At 41.6% G+C, this 22,346-nt stretch overlaps 1 protein-coding gene across 1 annotated transcript; it reads right to left on the reverse strand.

The window, feature by feature from the left end:
* Window positions 1-1,456: 1,456 nt before the first annotated feature.
* On the reverse strand, window positions 1,457-4,952 carry LOC102086274 (fatty acid-binding protein, adipocyte). The gene is made up of 4 exons (XM_005499474.3): window positions 4,759-4,952; window positions 3,339-3,511; window positions 3,010-3,111; window positions 1,457-1,690 (listed from the first exon to the last, which is right to left on the reverse strand). The coding sequence occupies exons 1-4, from the start codon at window positions 4,829-4,831 to the stop codon at window positions 1,640-1,642; spliced, it is 399 nt and encodes a 132-aa protein (XP_005499531.1). The 5' UTR covers window positions 4,832-4,952; the 3' UTR covers window positions 1,457-1,639.
* Between the last annotated feature and the right edge of the window lie 17,394 nt (window positions 4,953-22,346).

The following is a 22,346-nucleotide window of genomic DNA, read 5'->3' on the forward strand; positions in this document are numbered from 1 at the left end:
TATATAGCTTATTTAAGTCAATGTTACTGCTTCTTATAATCATCTCTCCCATGTAGGTTTTCTGCCACTAAACTGTAGTTTTGTGCTGGCTTTTAAAAATAATTTTTATTATTAGTTAAGTGCTAAGTAGATTTAGAACCATGTATATGAGAAACTCTTAAGCACACTTCCTTCCCCTATATAAGTGCTGTTCTTTAAGCTGATGGTATTTCACAGCCAATGAAGCCAAGGCAAAAACTAGGGAGCTGTTTGTTCATGGCTTTTTCAACATTCTCTGCAAAATTTGTTTATAGTCTTTTGGAACTGCTCTTAAATGACTGCTTAGTTCATACAGAGGGTAGAAGTCCTTCCTTTTCTCTGCCCCTCTGCTGTTGTATTAATAGTGCAGGAACTTGGGAACAGTCTGAGTCATACAGAGGAAAGTTCAAGTGTACAACGTCTCTGCTGCTGGCAGTAAGCGCTCTGCACCCTCATATGTGACAGCGGTCATCAGGAATATCAGGAATATGTGGAATTTGGTTCACAGATCTTAATCCCAAAACTTGAGATGTGTTCATTTCCCCCTTTTGTGGTTACTGCACACCTCTTCAGACTCTTCTTGTCCAGATTTTGCTTAGACTACTTTTTTTGTCAGTTTGAGACCTCCAAGATGTAAAAATCACAGCTTCTGTGGCTGCAAAGTTTTGAAATAGGAGGCCAGACCTAAGGACAGCAGAAGGAGGGAGTTTCAGAATAAGAAGAGTTGAAAAACACGGTGTCTAAAGGGTTTTGCATCTAGAGAGGCTCGTGTTCCCAAGCCCTATTTAACCAAATGAGTTTGTACAAAATGCGTGTAGGAAAGGAAGGAGTTTGTACCACTAGCAATCTTTTATGGGCTTTTCGTAAGCCTGAGAGAAGTTTTTAAGCTATGATTCTTAATTCAAGGCTTTTTGTCTAATCTAGACAGAAAGAGATGTTAAGGAAAGGGATATTAACCAAATAATCACAGCTGAGAGCTACAACAGCTATAATTTCACACTTCAGGTAGAAGAGGACAAGACCAAGCCACTTTGGATGATACCCGGACTTAAAACTTTCAGTGTATGTGTGACATGGAACCAGGTACACGGCTCCCTGATCAGGTTGAAAGCCAACACTGGTATCCACAGAAATCACCCCCCTCCCCTCCCCAGGGGCAAGACCCCTGGCTCAAAGCCAGAGAGAAACAGCCCCATTTATTCCCTTTGCAGGTGGACAGCCCACACACAGTGTCACCAGACAACGTGTCCAGTCTGCATCTGTCATGGTCACACAAGTGCCACTCACTGGATCATCTCCAACTCTCTTTCCGCAGTGGGATGGGTCAGAGTTACTGAGTGTGGTACCAGTTCTCACATGATGCTTTCCTGCACAGCACCTGTCCCCGTGTTTCATCCCCCCTAGACCCCCTTCTGACAAACTCCAGCACTAGCACAGGTTGTAGAAAGCTGAACATTTTATTGAGTAGCCACAACAAATTAGACTAGCTGCATGTAAATGTTTTGAGTTATATCTGTAAAAAGTACAGTTCTCTTTAAAATGGATTTCTGGAGCTTTTCCTCCTTTGGTTAAGTTGTTTTTCTCCAGCATTAAGCATTAGTTCTATGTGAAGATGGTTTCTTCATGCTTTTTCGTATACTCTTTTGCAGGTGACCTTATTCATGGTACATTCCTGGAAAGAAAGGCAAATGCAATCAGCTTTTAAGTCTCACTAAATATTTATTTGTCAGAAGGCAGAGAATTATATATCCACTGGGAACCAGTGTAAGAAAGAATTTGCATTTCTCCTCCTTTAAAATCAACTGCCCAGACAGTGTAACTCAAGTTTGAGAGCTTCAGAAAGGGAAGTCTGAAATAGTTCTTAGAAGCACAGGACTGAAAGAACATCAAAGGGCCATCCCATGAGTTTTCTAAGCTCCTCTTATAAACCTTTAAGAAGTCTCCTAGGACTTCCATGGGTGATGACTGGTCTCTGGAGCTGAGCATTAGCCTTTTTTCCTTTCTCCTTTTGTAGCTGTGTCCTGCCTTCTTCACACAGATGCGCACAACATACACTGGGTCCTACACAGCTTTCAGAAGTGCAGCTCCTGGCGTTAGCCTCTGCATGTTAGGCTCTGTCCTCATCTAGTTTCCTGTTGGATCAAAGTCTGTTTTCTTCAGTCTTTCTTAATGAAATTATTATTAAAAGCTATTTAATTTATTCTCATCTGGTCCCTATCCAAAGAAATTTAAATATTAAATTCATGGACATATTATTTTTCTCTAGGGGAAGGCAGAACTCTTCAGAAATTTAATGTATGTGTATCGTTTTGTAACATGTAGGAATCTTAGCTGCCTTTTATGAACACGGTTTTTGTCCCTTCCCAGATTCTTCAAAGTGTCTTTCCTAAAACCGGAGGGTGGTGCAGGAAAGCCCCAAACTGCAGATGGGCCTCGCTGGCACCGAGTCAAGCACAACACTCTCTGACCAGATAACACCTACCAATGGAGCCTGGGTACAGGGTGTTGGGGAGTTTTGGGATTTTTTGGCTATAACATTGTTACTGTTGACACTGTTGTTGGTGATCCATAGCACAGTTCCCACAGATTGTGGTTGAGTCTCTACAGGAGACGAACAGGAATATTTTGCATCAGCACAGAACGGACATACTTAACATGGACTTTCCTAAGGCTTCCTCTATACTGTCCAGGACTTAAAGATTCTGACATATAAGAATTTCCCTCATGGGAATGGTGTTTATTTTTCCTCCCTACTTTTTCTTAACCATGTCTTGCTATGAATGGAGAACAGGCACCTCCATACCATTCAATAAGTTTAACAGCATTTCAGTTTTAATATATACTCCAGACTCATTCAGAGAGACTTCTTGCCAAGTGCACAGAACCATTTCAGATGTTTTCACTCCCTGTGTCTGAATCCAGTGGAATATATCCACCAGATATGTATTCCACACAGTGAATTCAGTGATTAAGTAACAAAAATGCACTCACCATCACCAGGTTCCCATCCACCACTTTTCTCTTTATGATAGTCTCTTTCCCATCCCACTTCTGCACCTGGTTCAGTACACCGTTGTCTAGAGTTATGACGTTCTGACAAACAAACAAACAAAAAGGTAAACCATGGCTATTTCATCAGGATGCTCTGAGCTGAGGAGAACACTTTCTCCGTGTCTGAAGAGCACTGAGGCACAAAGTGTCCACAGCTCTCTTACTTTTGAAACAGCATTTCTACACTGGATGTCAAAATCACAACTCTCCCCTCCTGCTCCCACGTCCCTTTTGAGAGATGTATTTGGAAAGTGCCAATTTGGACTCACCTTTGTTTTTCTGTCATCTGCTGTGATCTCATCAAACTCCTCACCCAGCTTGAAAGAGATCTCTGTATTTTTGAAGGTGCTTTCCGATTTGATGGTTATCACATCACCACTGATGCTGATAGTTACACTGGGCTTGGCCACACCAGCCATTTTCCTGGTAGCAAATCCCACACCTGCAAATTAGACAGGGCGCTATGAAATTTTTATCTTTACTTAGTGTTTTTAACTCATTTGTGGAAAAAAATATACTTCTGTACTGATCTCTCTATTACTTTCTGAAGTTTTTATTATCCCTGTGTTGCAGAGATTCCTTCTTAACATTTCACTAGCTGGTATGGTTATAGACCAAGACAGGTGGGATGATGTAAGGAAATTCTCTGCTCTGTCATTGTCAGAATAGCCAAAGCAATATTCTGAAGACAGAGACAAGATTTTAATTGCAGACTTTTGCACATACACTTGTTCTAAATAAGTGCAGTGGTTTGTACACTAACTTGTATGATAACTGTATCTAAGAGTAAATAAGCAGAAATATATGACTATTTCTAAGCCACAAAAACAAACAAACAAAAAACAAAAAAGGCAAACACTTTTTATATTTGTCAGTGGCTAGGCTGAATAAAAGGAAATGATTAAGAAACAGCTGGCAACAGTTACATCCTGATTAAAAACTGGGGTAAAGACTAATAGTGCAAGAGCCTCACTGAAGCTGTATGAAGGCTGAAGATGTTTCGGTGAGTATTTTACCCCTAATCTCCAAATAAACCCCCAGCTTTTTAGCATGTACTGATCTAGTCAGTGCAAGTTACCCCATACTCCCTCCACAGTACAGGAACATGGAAATCTTTTCAAGCCCCATTTTAATTCTAAGCAAGGATTCTATACCTTTAAAGAATAGTGTTGTCCCTCAAATATTTTGCAAGTATCTGCATGAATCCATGCAATTTTCTTTGTTATTATTCACTGGAGGCAGCTACAGAGTTTCATTCACTATAATAGCCGTGGCAATTAATCTGTCTCCGAGTTCAGTAGCACTACAAAGAAGTTTAAGCATGTTGCTTTTAAACATGGAGAAGCTTGCTGCATTTTAGCATTGTACCTCTCTGTATGTCCAAGGATAAATGCTAATCCACACAAACGATTGCAGTGATGTGGTTTACTTTCGTTTATAAGACTACTAAGTAGGCATGCATAGACTTGGCTTACCTGAAACTACTCCTCCCAATCAACGTTTTTCTATGTTATAGGAATTTGACACCACTAATTCACACAGCCAAGTTCTTCAGTTTAAGATCATCTGATCAAATAGATGGACTAAAACCCCCTTGATAAACAGCATATCCAGAAAAAGCAAGTAAGGAATAAAGTTCAAAATCAGCATTCCATCCCAGACACAACAACTCCAAACAACAATTCTCACCCAGCTCTTTCATATAGTCCTCAAAGTTTTCACTAGAAAGAAGCTTCCAGGTGCCCACAAACTGGTCACACATTTTGTCAGGCTAGAGAGAAGTCTTCCACAGGATCAAGCAGAAATGCAAGATGGAAGGATAGTATGAGCTCCAGGAGATCAGGACTTATTTTTAATAAGGAGCCTTGACCACATGATGTTCTAGGATGACCAATGAAGAGGGAGTCCCAATGCCCAGTGTTTTCCTTCCTCCCTTACCCCTCCTTTGCCAGTAGGTCACAGTGTTATTATTCATAGGCCCTTACTAGCACAAAGATCACCATCTTGTTTTTATTTAGTTGTTTTTGACATTCAAGAACACTTCGCCTTAAAGGCAAATAATTAAATCATATTGTCTTTGTGAAGAAAAAGGTAGGTTCAACACACAGAGGGCTATGTTTCCTCTCGTACCATTTTCTTTCATTTCAGTCCTCCATACCAAATGAACACAGATAAATTCCTAAACTGTAAGATCTGAAAGGTTCATTGGGATAGTTTAGTTTGCTTTCTCCACCATATATTTTCTCCAGTGAGGCAGAGAACAACAGGAAGAAGTGGATTTGAGACAGAAAGAGACAGTTCTGGTCGCTGTAGACGGATAAGGCAATAGAATTGCTTCCTCGATTGAGATCTCCTTATTGCACCACATGATTCAACTGACCGACAGGTCTGTATCGTCTTTTATATGGTGGAGAGGGGATATAGGGCTCTGTGAAAAGCAAAGTAACAAAACGGATGATTTATCTCCCTTTTGCTCCTGTGCCTTCTGAAAAATTATGTCTTTATGGTCTGTTATGGCATGATCCTAGGTTCTGGTATCAACCCACCAAAGGTCCTGGACACTTCATTTGTTTTCTGTTCACATTATTCAAGTAGTAATCTGTTTGAGGCAAGGTGTGTACAGGCCTGACATAATGAGGTCCACCTTGACTGATCTCCTAAACCCTGTACTAGCTCAGATCACAAAAACCTGTATCAGAAAGCAGCCCGGCAAGTTTTTAGACTTTCCTTTTGGCTGTAATATGCTATTTCAATGGCAAAAAGCAGCTGATAAGTGCAAACTCCAACCCCTGCAATCTTGCAATTCTCTTTAGGTGGATTTCCTGGAAATACTCTGCTAGTCGTTAGGTATCAAATATGTTGGTCCACGTATTTTCATGCTTGTTGACTTCATAATTAACAACATTGTAGAAAAATTATTTATATAGGATCGTAAAATCATAGGGGAGATTGGCAGGGAAGGGAGGTCAGGGAAGTCTCCATCACAGCCTCTCACTCAGGCAAGGCCACCTCTGAACTCAGACCAGGCTGTTCAGGACTGTGCCCTGCTGGGGCTTGGAAATCTCCAATGATGGAGCTAGAACAGCCTCCCTGGGCAACCTGCACCTCTGGGGAAAGGGTCTCCTGACCTTCAGTCTAAACCTCTATCCTTTCCACTTTTACCCATAGTCTCTCATCCTCCCACCATTCACTGCTATGAAAAGCCTGCCTCCAGCTCCTCTGTCACTTCCTCATAGGTGTTGGGGGCTGCCATGAGCACCGCCAAAGTCACCTCTGAACTGTGATGAACCACTCCAGTCTCACAGCCTCTCCTCATGGGGCAGGTGATCCAGCCCCCTCAGCATGCTGGGGTCCTCTGCTGAACTCGCTCCAAAACTGGACGCAGTATTCTCGACACAGCCTAATTAAGGCTGAGAAAGGGGAATAATCATTTCCATCAATCTGGCAGCTGTCCTCCTCTTCATACAGCCCAGGACATTTTTGGTCTTTCTGCTGCCAGTGCTCAGCTCACTGCCCACCAGGACCCCAAAGGACTTTTCTGCCAATCTGTCCGCAGCCTGCATTGCTGTGAGGGATGAATATGTTTGTATATGTATATGTATAATTAGTTACTCTCTTGTGCCTTTAAGACTGTAGACTGTGTGTGTGGGGGAAATATTTTTTGTCCTTTTTTTTTCCCGTTTTCTAAAACAGCTAATCTTAGGTTGGACCTATTATTTTTTGAGTTTTTGCACATTTACTGACTTTGGGCCAATCCCAAAACAAATAAAATAATATTCTAATTATTGAAGTTGCTGGTGCCTTTCCTGATTTGTTTTTTCAGAATGTCACATGCTCAGGTCCTCTTTAAAAGGAAACTCTGAGGGACCCTCAAGTCTATGTCATTATCTTCTGGTTTTTTACTTAGGATTGTTGGCTCAAGAAACACTGCACCATATAGGAACATGAAAACTCAAATCCAGTAATTAATTACACAATGAGTACTTGAATGTGTCAGGTGAGTATTGCTGCAACACTCCACATTGAAAGGACGTGATTTGGCTGAACTTATGTTTTTTGCCTTTTGGCAACTGTTCTGTGTGTGGTTTACTACAATTAGTATTCATTCCTTTGGAGGGGAAATAGGGCTTTTATATTCAAAACTATAGCCTGAGAGAGGGGATTGGCTTTCCTTTGGTGTTGACAGCTGTCTGCAACACTTGTGCTGCTGGAAGGAGTTTTTTGGGAGAAAGGTGAAGCACCTGTTCTGTGCAAAGCAGTTTGGAGCAGAAAAGTGACCCTCCTTAGGCTGACAATTACTTGCACATATTTAAAGTGAATCTGAGCTATTTGTACGTGACTTGCAAACATGATGACTCAAAAATGCAAGGAGAAAACAAGCTTGTGAGTTGAGTTTCTTGTTTACTTCAAAGCAAGCAGCTATCTGGGAGCAGGCTCATGGCTCTCGTTTGAGAAGAATCATACCAATGGTCTCCTTTCCCTCGTCAGAGACTTCCAGTGACAAGAGATAAGCTTGTGGCATTGACGACATCTAATATATATCCTGTCCACTTGCTGGAACGAAGGTTTCAAGTCATACAGCCCTGCTGATAAAGACTGGAGTACCTAATGGTCTTGCAGAAATCAGTGGGGCTTCTAAACCTGCAAGCTTAGGCAAACCTGGGGTTTGTGTCACTTGCAGAAGGGTCTTGCCAGCAAGAGCTGGGCAGCCTGGCTAAACAGCTTTGTGCTCATCAGCACTGATGAGATCTAATACCATCAAAAGGGCATCTACAGAAGTGTAGAAACCTCCTTCAAAATAAAAGGCGTTTTTAAAGAAACCACAGCAGGTGTGAGGTAAACCAAGAACGGGAAGCTGGTAAAGGTCCAGCATAGTGAGAAAGTGCTGGCAACGTAAATTTGTCACAGCGGGAAACCCCATCTCTTAATCCTGGTTTGAACTGACATAGCTGAAGTCTGCAAACAACGATACAGTGTCTGCAATGTGGTTTTAGGGTGCCGTGACCTTTGAGGGTGGTTCCTGATGCAGGAGTTGCAGAAATGAGATAGCAAAGCAGCAGCTGTGCAGGCGAGATCAGTGGATGGGAAGGTGTGATGGTGTGTTAACTCTCACTCTGTGAGTCAGGCCAGTGGTGGAGATCTACTTGAGATAAACAGCTTTTTACAAAAGTGAGCACGACTGCAACCTCCCTTTGGCTTTTTCAGGTGTGTGGGAGGAATGACGCTATTTCCACCAGAGTATGTGAGAAAGAGGATGCTTATTGCAGTAGTCAAGACTTGGGACAGCTTTTGACTAAGGACTGTGCCAAAGCTTTCTTGGTACTTTAGAAATGTAAGGGTTTGTCAAAGTAAAGGTATCACTTACTTTCAAATGTGAAAACATGAACTTACAAATCACAGCTGTGACTATCAGCAACACTGCTTAAATAAAGGCTTCTTTCTCCAGTTTCCTTGTCCCAGAAAGACAACAACGTACAAGTCTTTTGACTACTATAGCTATTGAACTGTTGACTATGAGCAACAGTGTATTTGGCTTACATATGGTCTTGATCTGCTACTCTTTGAATCAAAAACTGGAATAAAAGGTAAAAAAACATCTGTGCTCAATTCCATACCTGATATCATAGCAGACTATTATTCTGTTGACACTTCTGTTGAAAAGTTTCTGGAAAGGAACATGGCCTCTATGTGGGGTTATTAGTGGCACAGATAGCAATATCCATAGTAAGAAGAATACATATTATTGGAAAAGCTATTCAAGATAGGTATTTTTCCATAAGCAGGAAAGGAACAGTGGCTTCACTGCAAGCTTCCTGTTAAGGCACAGTGATATCTATTAAGAAGATGGTCTATAGTAGCTCTCATGCCAGGAGGGAGGGACCTTGTCGCACTGTCTGGTACTGCTGCAAATTAGACTGAGCAAAGAGTTTCCTTAACGCTTGTCTGTCAGGATACTGGAGTGGGAATCTGTTCTAAGGCCCCAGGCTAACTTAAAGAAGAGCGAGCTAATGCTGCAGAACAGACAGGAACAGATAAAATGTTGCCCAGCTCTGCTCACCAGCTTGCTACTTTCATTTCTGATTAATGTTTGAGACAGATGAATTGCCTTAGACTTCTGCTTAGCCAGGAAAAGGTATAACTAAAGTTTCAGCACTCATGATGCAAGACACTGAATTTAGAAAATACTGGCTTGAATTGGTTTGAAAGTTCAAGAGGCCAATTGGCTTTCAGTAGGTTTGTTGTTTCTTTTCTCTCTCCTTGGCAAGGAGGTGAGCAGGAGGCACGAGCAGGTCCTTTTTCCTCTGCTCAGCAGAACAGTACCAGGCAGCAAACTGGTGCTGCCCCAGCACTTGTGACTGTGGCTTCAGGTCTCGCTCAGGACTCAGGGCACTGTTGCAAATGGTCACTTTGCTGAAGGAGTCAAACGTCGCTGGCAGCCACAACGAGTCTGTTGTTTTCTTGAGTGGCTACCAGCACCACTCTACTCAGTTACATTGCTGGGCTATGACATTTGGAGACCTCAGGCTGGTGGGCACCAATGCTTGATTTTTACTTTTAGTGATTGTAAGTTCTTGTATTTCCTCCTGGTATTTAGACCAACTAGTAGATACTCCACATGCTTAAATAGGCTTCGAATGTCTGAAAGAAGGACTGTGAAAAGTGAAACATCTGAAAGATGTTTCTGAAATACTAAGTTAAGTTTGTGGTAACGCTAAGAGCAGAAATAAAATTTCATCAATCCAAGGCATGGAAAGATCAAGCCAAAAAAAAAAAAACCGACTAGTGGTTGAGACCATTAACTTGCAATTAAAATATGCATAATTACATTTTCTGAATTTGCTTTAAAAAAGAAGAAAGAAATGCAGATATGGCTGGAGGGAATGGCAAGCCTCGGGACCCTTGCCTTCACTGAGTTCTTGTGAGAGTAGTGTTGACAGATGAGAATCTGGCTTTTCCCTGGAGATGGCATGACAATAATGTATGCACTCAAATGTTTGTGGCTCATGCCAGTTTACTGCTGCTCCTGAGGAAAACACTGACTTCCCATACGCTGCTCTAGCACGTATGTGTTCCCTCATTCCTGAAGCAAGTCAGCTGGCAGAGTAAGTCCCATCGAGCAATGCTGTGGATCGCAGTGAGTGAGGCAAAAGGAACATCAGAAAAGCGGGGCAGCAGGAGCGTTACTATTTGCAAATCAGTTTTCTTTCTGTTGCAATGCGGTGAGATGCAGGTACATACTCCAACAGCCCCGCAGATGATCAGCCTCCAGAGCATAATGTGGGCATTTATGCATAAGAATATTCAAAATGTCAGAGCTCTGCCTCAGACGTGTATTCAGCAAATGCCATAGTGAGATTAATGATAAATCTAAATTAATGACTTCTGCAGGTCTGTATGAGAGAAGATCTTGTTTTGCTGGCTATAATGTAGGCACTGCAGATATTTAATGTTTACAACTACCTACCAATTTCCCTTGTCTAAAGAACAAGTTTAAAATTGTCTACAGTTTTTGATGCTCAGATCTGTCCAAATAAGTCAGCCTTTCTTTGACTCCCACTTTGTCTAGTCTCAGAGCACATAAATGCTACCTGTTCTCCACACCTTTGTCCTCCCTGCCTCCACCAAAAGATGCTTTCCTTTTCTTGTTTCTTCATCCCTGAACTTATATCTAGATTTAGGTATTGCAGCAGACTTGCAAGTGAAGACAGTAATCTGTTTCCCAAAGCACTTTTGAATTTCTCCTAGCAATTTGAAGACCTGCTAATACCTTTCTGAAAAATCCCCTTGTAGTCCATCCCCAGACACTCTTCTGAATGATCCCAGGTCACCCAGCTGAAACCACCTCTTGAAGCATCCATTTGATCAAAGTGATATGTGGTTACATCTGCCTTGGCACTGCTCAACAGGACTCCACTCCAGTTCTGCCTTGTCACTGCAGCTCCTACAATACCACCTGCACAGAGCTGGGCTTGTGTCTTTTTTCCATGTGGATCTGCATTTAGAATACTTACACTGTTTTTTGTTCTTGTTTGTTTGTTTGTTTTTTTCCATTTATTGGTAGATATTTTTTAGCAAGCTGAGAAAAAAATCTTCCAATAAAGATGACAGACTAGTGCATTTTGGTAATGCATAATATCTTCCTATCAGTGGTTGTCATTCTTTTAACAGCTGCCCTCCTGTGAAAGGTATTCTTAGAATTTTACTTATCTTTCTAAGAAAGCTAAAGAAAGAGCCAAGTGTAAGAAACATAATTCCAAGAAGACTAAAAAGACCTTGTACAAAACATGCAAGCTTTGCTGAATCTGCACTTTGAATAAATAAACGTTTTTTTTCCATCCTCGTTTCTGCGTCTCCTCACTCTGCACATAAGAGTTTATTGCCAGCAATGCTTTAATCTGACAGCATGCTCTGAAAGCTTCAGGTATCTCCTCTTGTACTTCCCAGAAAGCTGCCTGTTATTACAGATGTATTTGGACCGCATCCAAAGACCTATTACTCCAGGTAAAGGAAAGGAAAAAAAATCTGAGTATGAAATGTCCTGAATTCAGAGATGAAAGTTTACCGAGAACAGCATGACAGAGCAGTGGGTGGGTGTGCAGGCTGGCAGCTCTCCTGGCGCTCGGCAGCTCCGTAGCTGACTGCTGCCCCCGGGTGCTGGACGCAAGAAGGAGAAGGAGCTGGTTTGCAGAGGTCTGGTGACCATCTGCCCAGCCACACACCTTGCCTGGGCCAGCGGCTTCTCACAGTTGTCTCCTATGCAGCACCGTCACTGAATTTCACTGTCACAGCCATCTCGTTTCATCTCATACCAGATGAAGCAGGTTAGGAATCAAAAGGATCCACAAGGAAAGAAATGCAAAGGGTTTTCTAAAGCAATACATCGCTCCTGCCCTTCCTGCTCTTGAGAGCAAGAAACAAGTCAACTTTGCTTATATTCAGCATGTGAAAACTCACATCTTCAATCAAAGAATGCCTATGGAATGCATTGTGTAATGTCAGGTAGGAAACCAGCTCCTCGCTTGAGATGCTGCAGAGGGGCTGGAGGCACAGGGCAGCTCACACAGAGAGGATGGAGCTTGTCATCACATGCGCTGCATTCCTCCCAGCAGGGATCTTCACCAGATGTGGGCAAGGTATGTCCCCACAGTTTTTGGTGCCCAAATCCCTAGCTGCAGCCAAGCCTTAGTTTTGGCATACACAGAGTCTCTAAAGCTCCTAATGACACATAGTTGAACCATAGAATGGACCCTGCAGCTCAAAAATTACTTCAAAATCCTCTCTGCCTTCTACTTTTTCCCTTTTGGGGAATGAGTAGATTTTTCCCATCACCGCTGACAGGCATGGGAAGTTGTGGGTCTCTAGTGGAGACAACATGATCTTTCAGGAAAAATGAACATCTTTGGCTTCATCCTCAGTACTGGTAGCTGTTTCATTGATTTACCTTCCCTGTGCTTTAAAGGGGATTTTTAGTTATCTCAACATCTTCCCAAACTCCTTAGACTAAGACCAAAGTGCTGCTTCACCTTGTAACTGCCCAGACTGCTGTTTTTGAACTATTAGAACACTGCCAAGAATTAAACAGACCTGGAAGCCTTGTCCCACTCTAACATCAGCTATTTGTATTTGCACACTAACTATTGTAATGCTGGTCTAGCACTGCTTTGTGGCAGCACTGTGAAGGAGTTGGCTACTGCTGTTAGGGGCCAATTCAGAGTCTTTTGAAGTCGGAGATGCAGTGTCTCTCTGAGCTGCTGACTGACGGCCTGGAGAACAGGAGGTCATTTGCAGAAGCATTGCTTCCTCCTTCTTCCTCCAGCAAGGGTGCGCTATCTTGGTCAGATTTATTTGTTTCAGAGCTTCTGATGTTTGTTTGAACTACACCAAGTTCTGACTTTCCTCTTTGGAAGGGTGGTTGCAAACACTTGATGGGGTGTTTGCTCCATGATGGGGGTACAGCAGTTTATTCTGCTTCAACAGGAGGCCCACGGTATCCTGGGGTGCATTAAGAAGAGTGTGATCAGCAGGTTAGGGGAGGTTCTCCTCCCACTCTACTCTGCCCTGGTGCGGCCACATCTGGAGTACTGTGTTCAGTTCTGGGTTCCCCAGTTTAAGAAGGACAAGGAATTACTGGAGGGAGTCCAGCAGAGGGCTACAAAGATGATTAGGGACCTAGAGCACCTTTCTTACGAGGAGAGACTGAGAGAGCTGGGTCTGTTCAGCCTGGAGAGGAGATGGCTGAGAGGTGATCTCATCAATGTTTATAAATATCTCAAGGGTGGATGTCAAAAGGATGGGACCAGACTCACTTCAATGGTGCCCGATAATAGATGAAGGGCAATGGGCACAGACTGAAGCACAGGAGAATCCATCTGAATATGAGGAGAAACTTCTTTACTTTAAGGGTGCCAGAACCCTGGAACAGGCTGCCCAGAGAGGTTGTGGAGTCTCCTTCTCTTGAGACATTCAAGACCCACCTGGACTCATTCCTGTGCAATCTACTCTAGGTGACCCCATTTTAGCAGGTGTGTTGGACTAGATGGTCTCAAGAGTTCCTTTCCAACCCTAGCCATTCTGTGATTCTGTGAACAGGGGCTCTTTGTACATGCTTTTAGTAGAATGAAATGCCTGGTAGGACCACCAGTGCAGTGTGCAGAAGGGCACCACAGTGCACCTTCCCATGCAAGAACTGAAGGAACCAGAGAGCAAGCACAGCATAAAGCTGATCACACACTCTTTTTAAACAGATACTTTCTTCCTCGGCCCTTGCCGGTATGGCTTTCTCATTCTCTCATATAATTTTAGTCTGTCTGCCGAATTATTTAAACTGAACATAACTTAATTGTTTTTATTGTCTGCTATGGGTTTAGGCTCTACATATTCCTGTTCTAATGGCATTTTCTGCATTAGTTTTGTGAATGTGAACTTCTGGTAAGCCAATACTAACTTGCTGGAATTATATTGAAGTATTTGGAAATCCCTTCTGTCATTTATATCTTACTGCCTGGCTTATTGCTCCTTCAGACTGCTCATCACAATTAAGGCATGATAATCCCTTCCTTCATTTATATAAAGCTTCTGTGAAGAAGCCCCCCACAACTGTAGCGCCTCTGATTCTCCCCCCGCCAATGTAAGCAGCACAAATACAATCATCAGCATAAAGGGCAGAAGTGGATAGCAGAAACACTGCTTTCACCTGTGAGAATGACTCCCTGGGTCACAAAGCCTGAGCCAGTGATATCACAGTTCTGTTGTACAGAAATGGGCTTGTTAGAAGAAAATGGTTTACTGTTTGCGTTGTACTGTTGTTCATACACTTTCCAGTTATTGCTTATGACTTGTTTAGCCTGTAAACATTTGCTTGTAACTAAATACATGATAAGGTGTTGCCAGGTGCTCTGAGGTGACTGAACTGTTTAGTATATACCTAGAAAAAGCTGTTTTCTTCCAGCCATCTGCAGTTCCTTATCCTTAAAGACAAGAACCTAAAATCTGATGACTTCTTGCCTTCATCTCCTGTAAAGCCTGTTACAAAAGTGCTGTATTTATCTGATTTTTCACCTATGTTCTATAAAGTGCTTTGAACATTTAATACCAAGGGTAGGGGTTCTCAGAAAATACAGCATCAAAGTAATAGTAAATAACTTACAGGCCCACGTATGCAAACTTTTGACAAAGGTATTTAAAATGTCACTTTACTGTTAGAAAACTAGGCCCTGGTTAACCGGAAGATCACTGTTTAAGCTCGGAGTGAAAACAAAAACACAGCCCTTTTTGCTAGAATTAGTTTAGTATTTATGTATTCAACCTGTGCCCAGGGCTGCCCAGGGCCCATTTTCAGTGGGAGGAGCAGAGTGCCTCTTGCCCAGCAGAGCCGCTATTTCGAGTGTGCAGTGGGAAATGGGGTACACAGGTTTGAATTCCCTCAAGTTGAAGAGGCTATTGAAGCTACATCTCCTGATACTCAGACAGCAGAAGAGAGGGAAGTTTCATTCAAGTGTTTTGGTTACTTTTTTATTAGTGAGATAGTTGTCTGTATCTGCATGGAGCAAAAGCATGTTGTTTTGGTTTGGTTTTTTTTCCTTAACAAGATGGTGAAGTTAAGCTTTTACTAATTTGGTGTAAAATTTCTGTTAAAATCAAATAGCTTTATTCCTTTTCCTAACTCATATACCATTCTTTCAGTCTAAGTGAGGAAGCAGCGACTTCCCTTCTCAGGAAAACTTGAGAATCAGCTCACTTTTCTGGGGCCATGAGAGTAAAAGGAAGGTCCCAGACTTGTCCAGCTCAGTAAGGCATGAAGCAGGTATGTGGTCTAAGGTTTGTGTTTACCGCTATAGGGACAAAACAAATTGTGCACCCCTTTTTTCTGTTCCCTGAAAGAGCTACTCATAAAACACAAGGAAGGAATTTCTTACTCCTTACATTTTACAATGCAACAGTTTTCAGGCATTATCTAGGGATTTACTTCAAAGCAGTGTTTAGTTTCTGGCATCTGGAAGATATTTGCACGTGTTTAACATTCTTACTGTGAACTCTGTGATACTGTAAACTGTGATACTGCTGCAATAAACCAGCAAGTATAGAAGATTGCCATTCTCAAAAATTAAACTCCAAACTCAACCCCCAAGAGCATCTGGACTTTTGAATTAATCAATTTTTCAAAACGCTGAATTAAATGTCACTGTAAGTCATCTATTTTTGCACATCCCAGTCTCAGAGTAGTAGCATGTACTTGTAAATGAAAAAGTGGTGTTGGCTTGGTTCTTCAGCTTCAGTTGTGATAATTAAGGGCAAATAACTTAAATTTAGCCATAAGCTTGTAATTCGCTGAGCTGCCGTAATGGTAATTCACCAGCTGTTCTGTGGCCACCAAGAGAGCAATCTGTACTTGGACTATGTTCTTGTGGCCCCAGCCTTTCTCAAATACAGGGTTTAACTCTCTACCCATTGGTTAAGGCAAGCTGAAGTGTTTCATATTTTCTGGCCACTGTGGCTTGGCTTATATCCTGGATGGGACTATCCTGAATAAATGTGGAAGTCTAAAAAATGGGTATCTATATCAAAGCAAATTATGTTGGATTCTCCTTCATACTCAACAGAGATCCAATGGTGGATTACAGAATACAAATGCCCCCATTTTAAGGTCATTGCCTATGCTAGAAGAATAATGTTGTAAATTGTACTAATAGCTTGTAAAAATGTGTAGGAGTGCTCCTACATGAAGTTCTGTATCTTCATGTCAAAACCTAGATGTGATACATTCTGCATGATGACAATGATGACGAGAACAGGACACACTCAAGGCTTTTATCCATTTGTTTTAACTGAACTTGAGCAGTTGAGGGATTACAAAACTATGGTTGTCTCTGTCACTGGTAATTAGTGGGTTTTTTTTGAATTAGAATCTAGATAATTCGTAGATCATGAAGTGTAATTTTCCTACCATACCTTGAAACACTGGTCAACATTCAACCTTCTGTGTCCAAGACACAAAGCCATGCATAACTTCCTTGATCTTCAAAGCCATCTTTGTAATTCTAATATCCAGATGACACTGGCCTTAAGTAATTGCTGCTTTACATCCCTGTAACCATTGGGGAGCTAATAAAGTAGATTAAATAATCTGAGCAATGTAATCTTTAAATTAACTATTTGGCTTTCTCTCTTCCTTTCCCCCCTCCCCCCAAAAAAAACACCAACTATACCACAAAGACTGTATATCCTGATTGTAATAATTCTATATCATTTTGGGAAAGAAGAAATATCCCCAGTTAGAAGAATGTTGTTTTAAAAATTTTATTATTTAAAAAAAGCTGATAATGTTCTTCTGCTGAGTTGAAAAATAGCCTTCAAATTGGCAGAAAATATGCTACCACTTCCTTTGGTGAGAGTAGGAGGTGGTTTTTTTTTGTTAGGCATCTATTTCTTTCCATGAAATGTACAGAGGTCTTAGGTGACCAGTACAAGTTGTACTGGGTGCTTCATTGCTGGCTGGCGCCAACCCACCACAGAGCAACACGTAAATTTGACTGAATGACTTTCATGCTTGGTAATGCAATGGTTAGCACTGTAGTACATGAATCCTTGGCTGAATTTTACAGACAGCAAATAAGAAAATGTTATAAAAAATGTGAATTCGCTTGATTGTTATTTATTTTTCCTGCCTAATAGGCAGATCTGTGCAAAATTAGTTTCATTTTCTCGGCTAATAGTTTTTATCTACCACTCTCAACTGATCTAATGAGAGATTTATTAGATTATGTTAACAAACTAAAAAAAAAAAGCAGAGTAGATGTCTCACCCAGCTGAAAGAGTTGAAGGTCATATCTTTGTTTTGTGTTCTTTGTGCCTCTGCAGCAAGAAACGTTAAATGGTTTTTGTCTGGGATGATAAGAAACCTTCTGTTCTACCACCAGGCTTTCTTCTGACAGGAGCCAAATTCAAGGTAGCAGAATATTTTTCCCCTCATGTCCTAAATTATCTCTGTATATATATAATCCTAGTCTTTACTTATCCGATCTCACACATGGGAATCAGAAAAGATATTAAGTGTTTTCTTAAATTAATTTAATCTGAAATGTATTATGGGCTTAAACTCTGCCAGGGGAAATTTAGGCTGGATATTAGAAAGAAATTCTTTACAGAGAGAGTGGTCAGGCATTGGAATGGCCTGCCCAGGGAGGTGGTGGACTCGCCGTCCCTGGGGGTTTTAAAACTGAGATTGGACGTGGCACTTAGTGCCATGATACAGTAAATGGACTGAAGTTGGACCAAGGGTTGGACTTGGTCTCTGAGGTCTTTTCCAACCCAGTCGATTCTGTGATTCTGTGTTTTGAGTGACTTTCAATCCTTTTTATCCTAAGGTTTACATTTGGTGACTTTAATTTTTTTTTCCAAAAGTCCCTTCTGCTTACCCTGCAGCCATTAATGTTCATGAAGAAAAAATAAACCCAAATAGAGAAGTTATGTCAGCAGTCTGAGGACCCTCTTTATCTTCAGCTTCATTTCCAGATGCAACACAATCACAGTGTGGAGCAGGAAAAGGAAGGAGAAAGGAACAAAATATCACTTCCCAGGGTGTTGCCATCAACTTTCTTTGTGAAAATTTGTCACTTATCACATGCACTTGGTCCACCTTTACCTTTGTGATCTTCCAGTTTAAAATGTTGCTCTACACAGCTGTTTCAGCTTTGGAGCCCATTAGTGCATCCAGATTCACTGAAATCAGAACATTTCTTTAGTTATCAGTGATGGGCTGAGAAGAAAAAGTAAGTGTAGTCAGCATCTCTCCAGAGACCTTTGTGAAAGATGGGGAGCCTTAGCCACCCAAAGAGGATATGTGTAGACAGCTACAAAGGCATCCAGCTTCAAGAGAGCAATGAGTAGTTCAGGACACCTACAGTCCAGTGCTGTTGGATTCTAGTTCTCTACACAGGCCAACAGCAGGGCGCAGGTATCATGACATCTAAGCTGTGTACCTGTACTAGCTTTTTAAATATGGTACATCTTCTCCACGGTTTTGGGAAGGTACTGCAGTATTTGAGAAACCTGGTGCCTAATGTCTAGCCAAGGCCAGTATCCTGGCCACCGGTCAGCATCCTGGCCAGTGGCCACCTGGTCAGCTGTACAGGCAACTGAAGAGGGTGAAAGCAGCCACATCCTGCTCCCTGATTTCTCTAGATTTCCAGGCAGTGCCTGTTCCAAGTAACTCAAGTGCTTTCCTCCTACTGCAGATCTTGAAGTGATTGATAGTCTGCCAGTGGCTTCCTTTGAATTTTGTTTCACCCAAGAGGGAAGGACCTGCAACAGCTCCAGCAAAGGTTATTTCAGTTCTTCTAGTCTTTTCTACATGCCAGAAGCTGTTGTTCATAATGTACATGTAATCTTCCTAGACTCCATCACGTTAATTTTTCTCAGACTTGCCCTTTAGTGAATCATGTTCCTGGTGTGTGACCTGACTATGCAGAGAAGACGGAACCTGTCAAGACACATGCTGAGCCACTGGACTGGACACTGAGAATAGGCTTGCTGCCACCAGTTCCCCCTCTGTCTCTTCTCTCTTGATTATGTATTCCTTCCTGTCCATTTCTGGACCTAGTTCAGTGACTTGTTGTCCACAGCCACAATGCTCTAAAGAAATGCAGAGAAGATAATCACAAGCTTCCTGGTCACGCTACAGTCATACTAAAGACTACAGTGGTACTTCAGTTCCCTTCTGATGGTGTTATGTTTCATATAGCTCCTTGTTCTAAGGCATAACAACTTCCTGTATCTGAAAGGTGAAACTGGACAAATTAAAAATAGAATTGAGGTATACTGCCTGAGTGAATGAGATTAATTAAGCTAGACAGAAATTATCTGTATCTTGTTTTCAAGTCAGTACAAGTTATTATCATCACCATGCCTCTGGAAGATGTTTTTAGTCAAATTCAAATTAGCTTTTCTACTTGCAGGCAGTACTCTGTGAATTTGAATGATTTAGGGAATACAGAATTCTGGCCAGATTAACATCTTAATTTCTATGAATCTAACACAGATAGCACACCCCTCATGGTTTTCTTAAAATTCCTGGTCCTGTCTGTCCCTGGGTATGCGATAGCTATTTCAATTTCATTATTTTTTCCAAAAGCAGTTGGATTTCACAGATATTCTTGCTGGTAATTTGCATATCTTTTATTGTTCTTCTGGAAATATGGGCAGTCTAAATGAAATCTTTCATTCTTACCTTCGTTTTACAGTCATATGGTGTCGTTTCATGAAACTCCTCACCCAGCGTGAGGCAGACTGTGATGCTTTAAAGGCACACTTTGTTTTGATGGTGATCACATGCTTTTCAGCACTGATTGTCATGCTGAGTTTGGCTAGCCTGCCCAGTTTCCTTGAGGATAAAACCACTCATATAACAAAGAAAAGAGAAAGAAAAAACAATTCAAGTTGTGTAATCTTTGCCAGAAACCTGAGCAAATTGAATGCCTTGTAAAGAGAAAAGTGGCACTGATAGGAAACACAAACACTTAACAGCATGTGGTCCTGAAGAGATCTTAGCATCTGCAGTATTTAGTTTCCTACTGAGGACATGATGTGATGTATCATTTATTAAAGTCAGTGGCTCTCATTTTCTAAGTAGGAAAAACATTTTCAATTGTTGTCAGGTCACTTCAGTCCACTGCTGTCTTTTACAACTGCCCTAGGAATGCTCTGTAGGATATTCTATAGGTGTGTTGAACTGTCACACTGCCCCTGCAGCTGGGCGCAGAGTGCACTCTGTGAGGTGAGGGTAAAGGTGTATATTAAACCATCTTCATAATACGCATTATTGCTAAGGGCAATAGTGCATTCCCCTGTTCAGCTTTCCTGGTTGGACAGAGCATTACTAGTAACTGAGCACTAAATGAGAAACTGACCACAAAAAAGGCTACATGCTTTTGGAACAGGTACTGGCTCTGTATAGAAAACCACGTGCATAATAACAACTTAGAGCTGTAGTATTTCTGTGCACCAGCTCCATTTAGTACCAAAACTGCTTGTGACCAGACAAGCTGGAATACAAGATTCAAACATCCCAGCAGCATCAGGCCTGAAAACAAACCAAGAAGAGAGGCAAATCAACTCACTTCTGTAGCAAGACTCTTATCAAGTCTTGAGCTACTTTGTGCTGTTCGTCAAGTCAATAACTGAAGAATGAAGATCATGTAACATCCCATGGTTGAATCTTGTTATCCTCTCAAAGTTTCTTACAAGAGGTGAATCTGCAGAACACATTGTTGCTGTATGGTATTCCCATGCACCTTATAATCACACCACCCAATTTCATAATGAAATGAGAAAGTATTATAGAAGTTTAGCATAAAAGTCAACTTGTGTTAGAGACGCCAGAGTTTCGCTTGGATTTGGTGCTCAGAAAAAAATGACAGTGGCTGCAGCATCCAAAAGTGCTGAGAAAAAGCAAAATACAGTATCCTACTAATTCCTGGGGTGATACTGAGATATTGCCAAGTTGCCTGATGTTAAAAGAAACAGGAAACTTTATCCTAAGCTGAGCCCAGCTGCCTGGGTAAGCGAAAGCTGAAAACAGCCCAAATCACTGCATGCACTCTGTGCTGTAGACACAGACAGGTGGATGCTGCTTGATGAGGATGCTGTATGTGGTGCTCTGCCTGCTGTTCCCACCTCCTGGGGAATCCATGCAGACCCAGCAGTGTGCTGGGCAAACCACTGCAGTGCACACTATTATCTACCTGGCCATGCACCTGCACCATCAAAATTTCTCCCAAGATGAATGAGGACAAACTGCAAGTCTGAAGGAAAAAATCCAGTAATTCCCAGAGCTGCTAGTAGACTGAGCAACGTGAAACAACTCCACCAAACAATCTAATTAAAAATATTTGCAATGTTCATAGCTCTGTGCCCTTTGAGGAAGCTCTTACGAACCTGCTCCAGAGACTGGCCTGCCACAGCTGCCTTTTATTTCCTTCCAACACTGGCTTTTTGAAAGTGGGTGATGAGCAACAATATAATGTATAATTCCTGCTATGGCAAGTGCCATTATGTCTGTTGTTTGGTGAGGTCTTTTCCTGAGTATTGCTAGCATGTTCTGAACTCTGTCAGAATGAATGGTTAAAAGCAGTTGTGCACTGAAGATAGGGCAGCTTAGAGTTCAGGGAGCACCTACCAAAGCCAGCTGGGTTTGGGAAGTTATTGTTGTGCAGGCATATTTCAGGGTAGGAAAGGTGTCTGAGATAAAGTGTCTTCATATTAGATTGAATGGGCCTTGCAAAAGAGACAAAAGCAAATAAGAAACCCCCCCAAATTATTTTTTTTCCTGGAAACTGAAGAACAAATGTCTCTGCTTTGTTCCTCCATGGTTTCTTCCAAATACTGGTTCTTCCAAAAGTGTTCTTGGTATTTAAATGGATTTTCATGAAAACATTTTTCTTTGCTTTCTAGATGCATAATTTCATCCTTGTGATTAGGACCTTGAATTTATGTTTCTCACAGAAAAAAATATCATTAGGATATTAAAACCTAGCTATATTTTAGAACTATTTCTGTGACAAAGATGCAATCTTCAGCAAAACTGCTTGAGTTAGAAGACTGACAGATAGGTTATCAGTAAGTGGATGTAATAGCAGAGACGACACTCTTTTCCGAGTGAAACAGATTACACAGGCAGTTTCCTCACAAAACAGGTTACTCCCTGCAGTTTCATTTCCAGTCTGTGCCCAGTCTATTATTACTCCTCTCCCTGCAGGATATTCTGTCTTTATAGTTATTGC

The sequence above is a fragment of the Columba livia genome, chromosome 2, assembly GCF_036013475.1.
Source record: "Columba livia isolate bColLiv1 breed racing homer chromosome 2, bColLiv1.pat.W.v2, whole genome shotgun sequence".
Lineage (NCBI taxonomy): Eukaryota > Metazoa > Chordata > Aves > Columbiformes > Columbidae > Columba > Columba livia.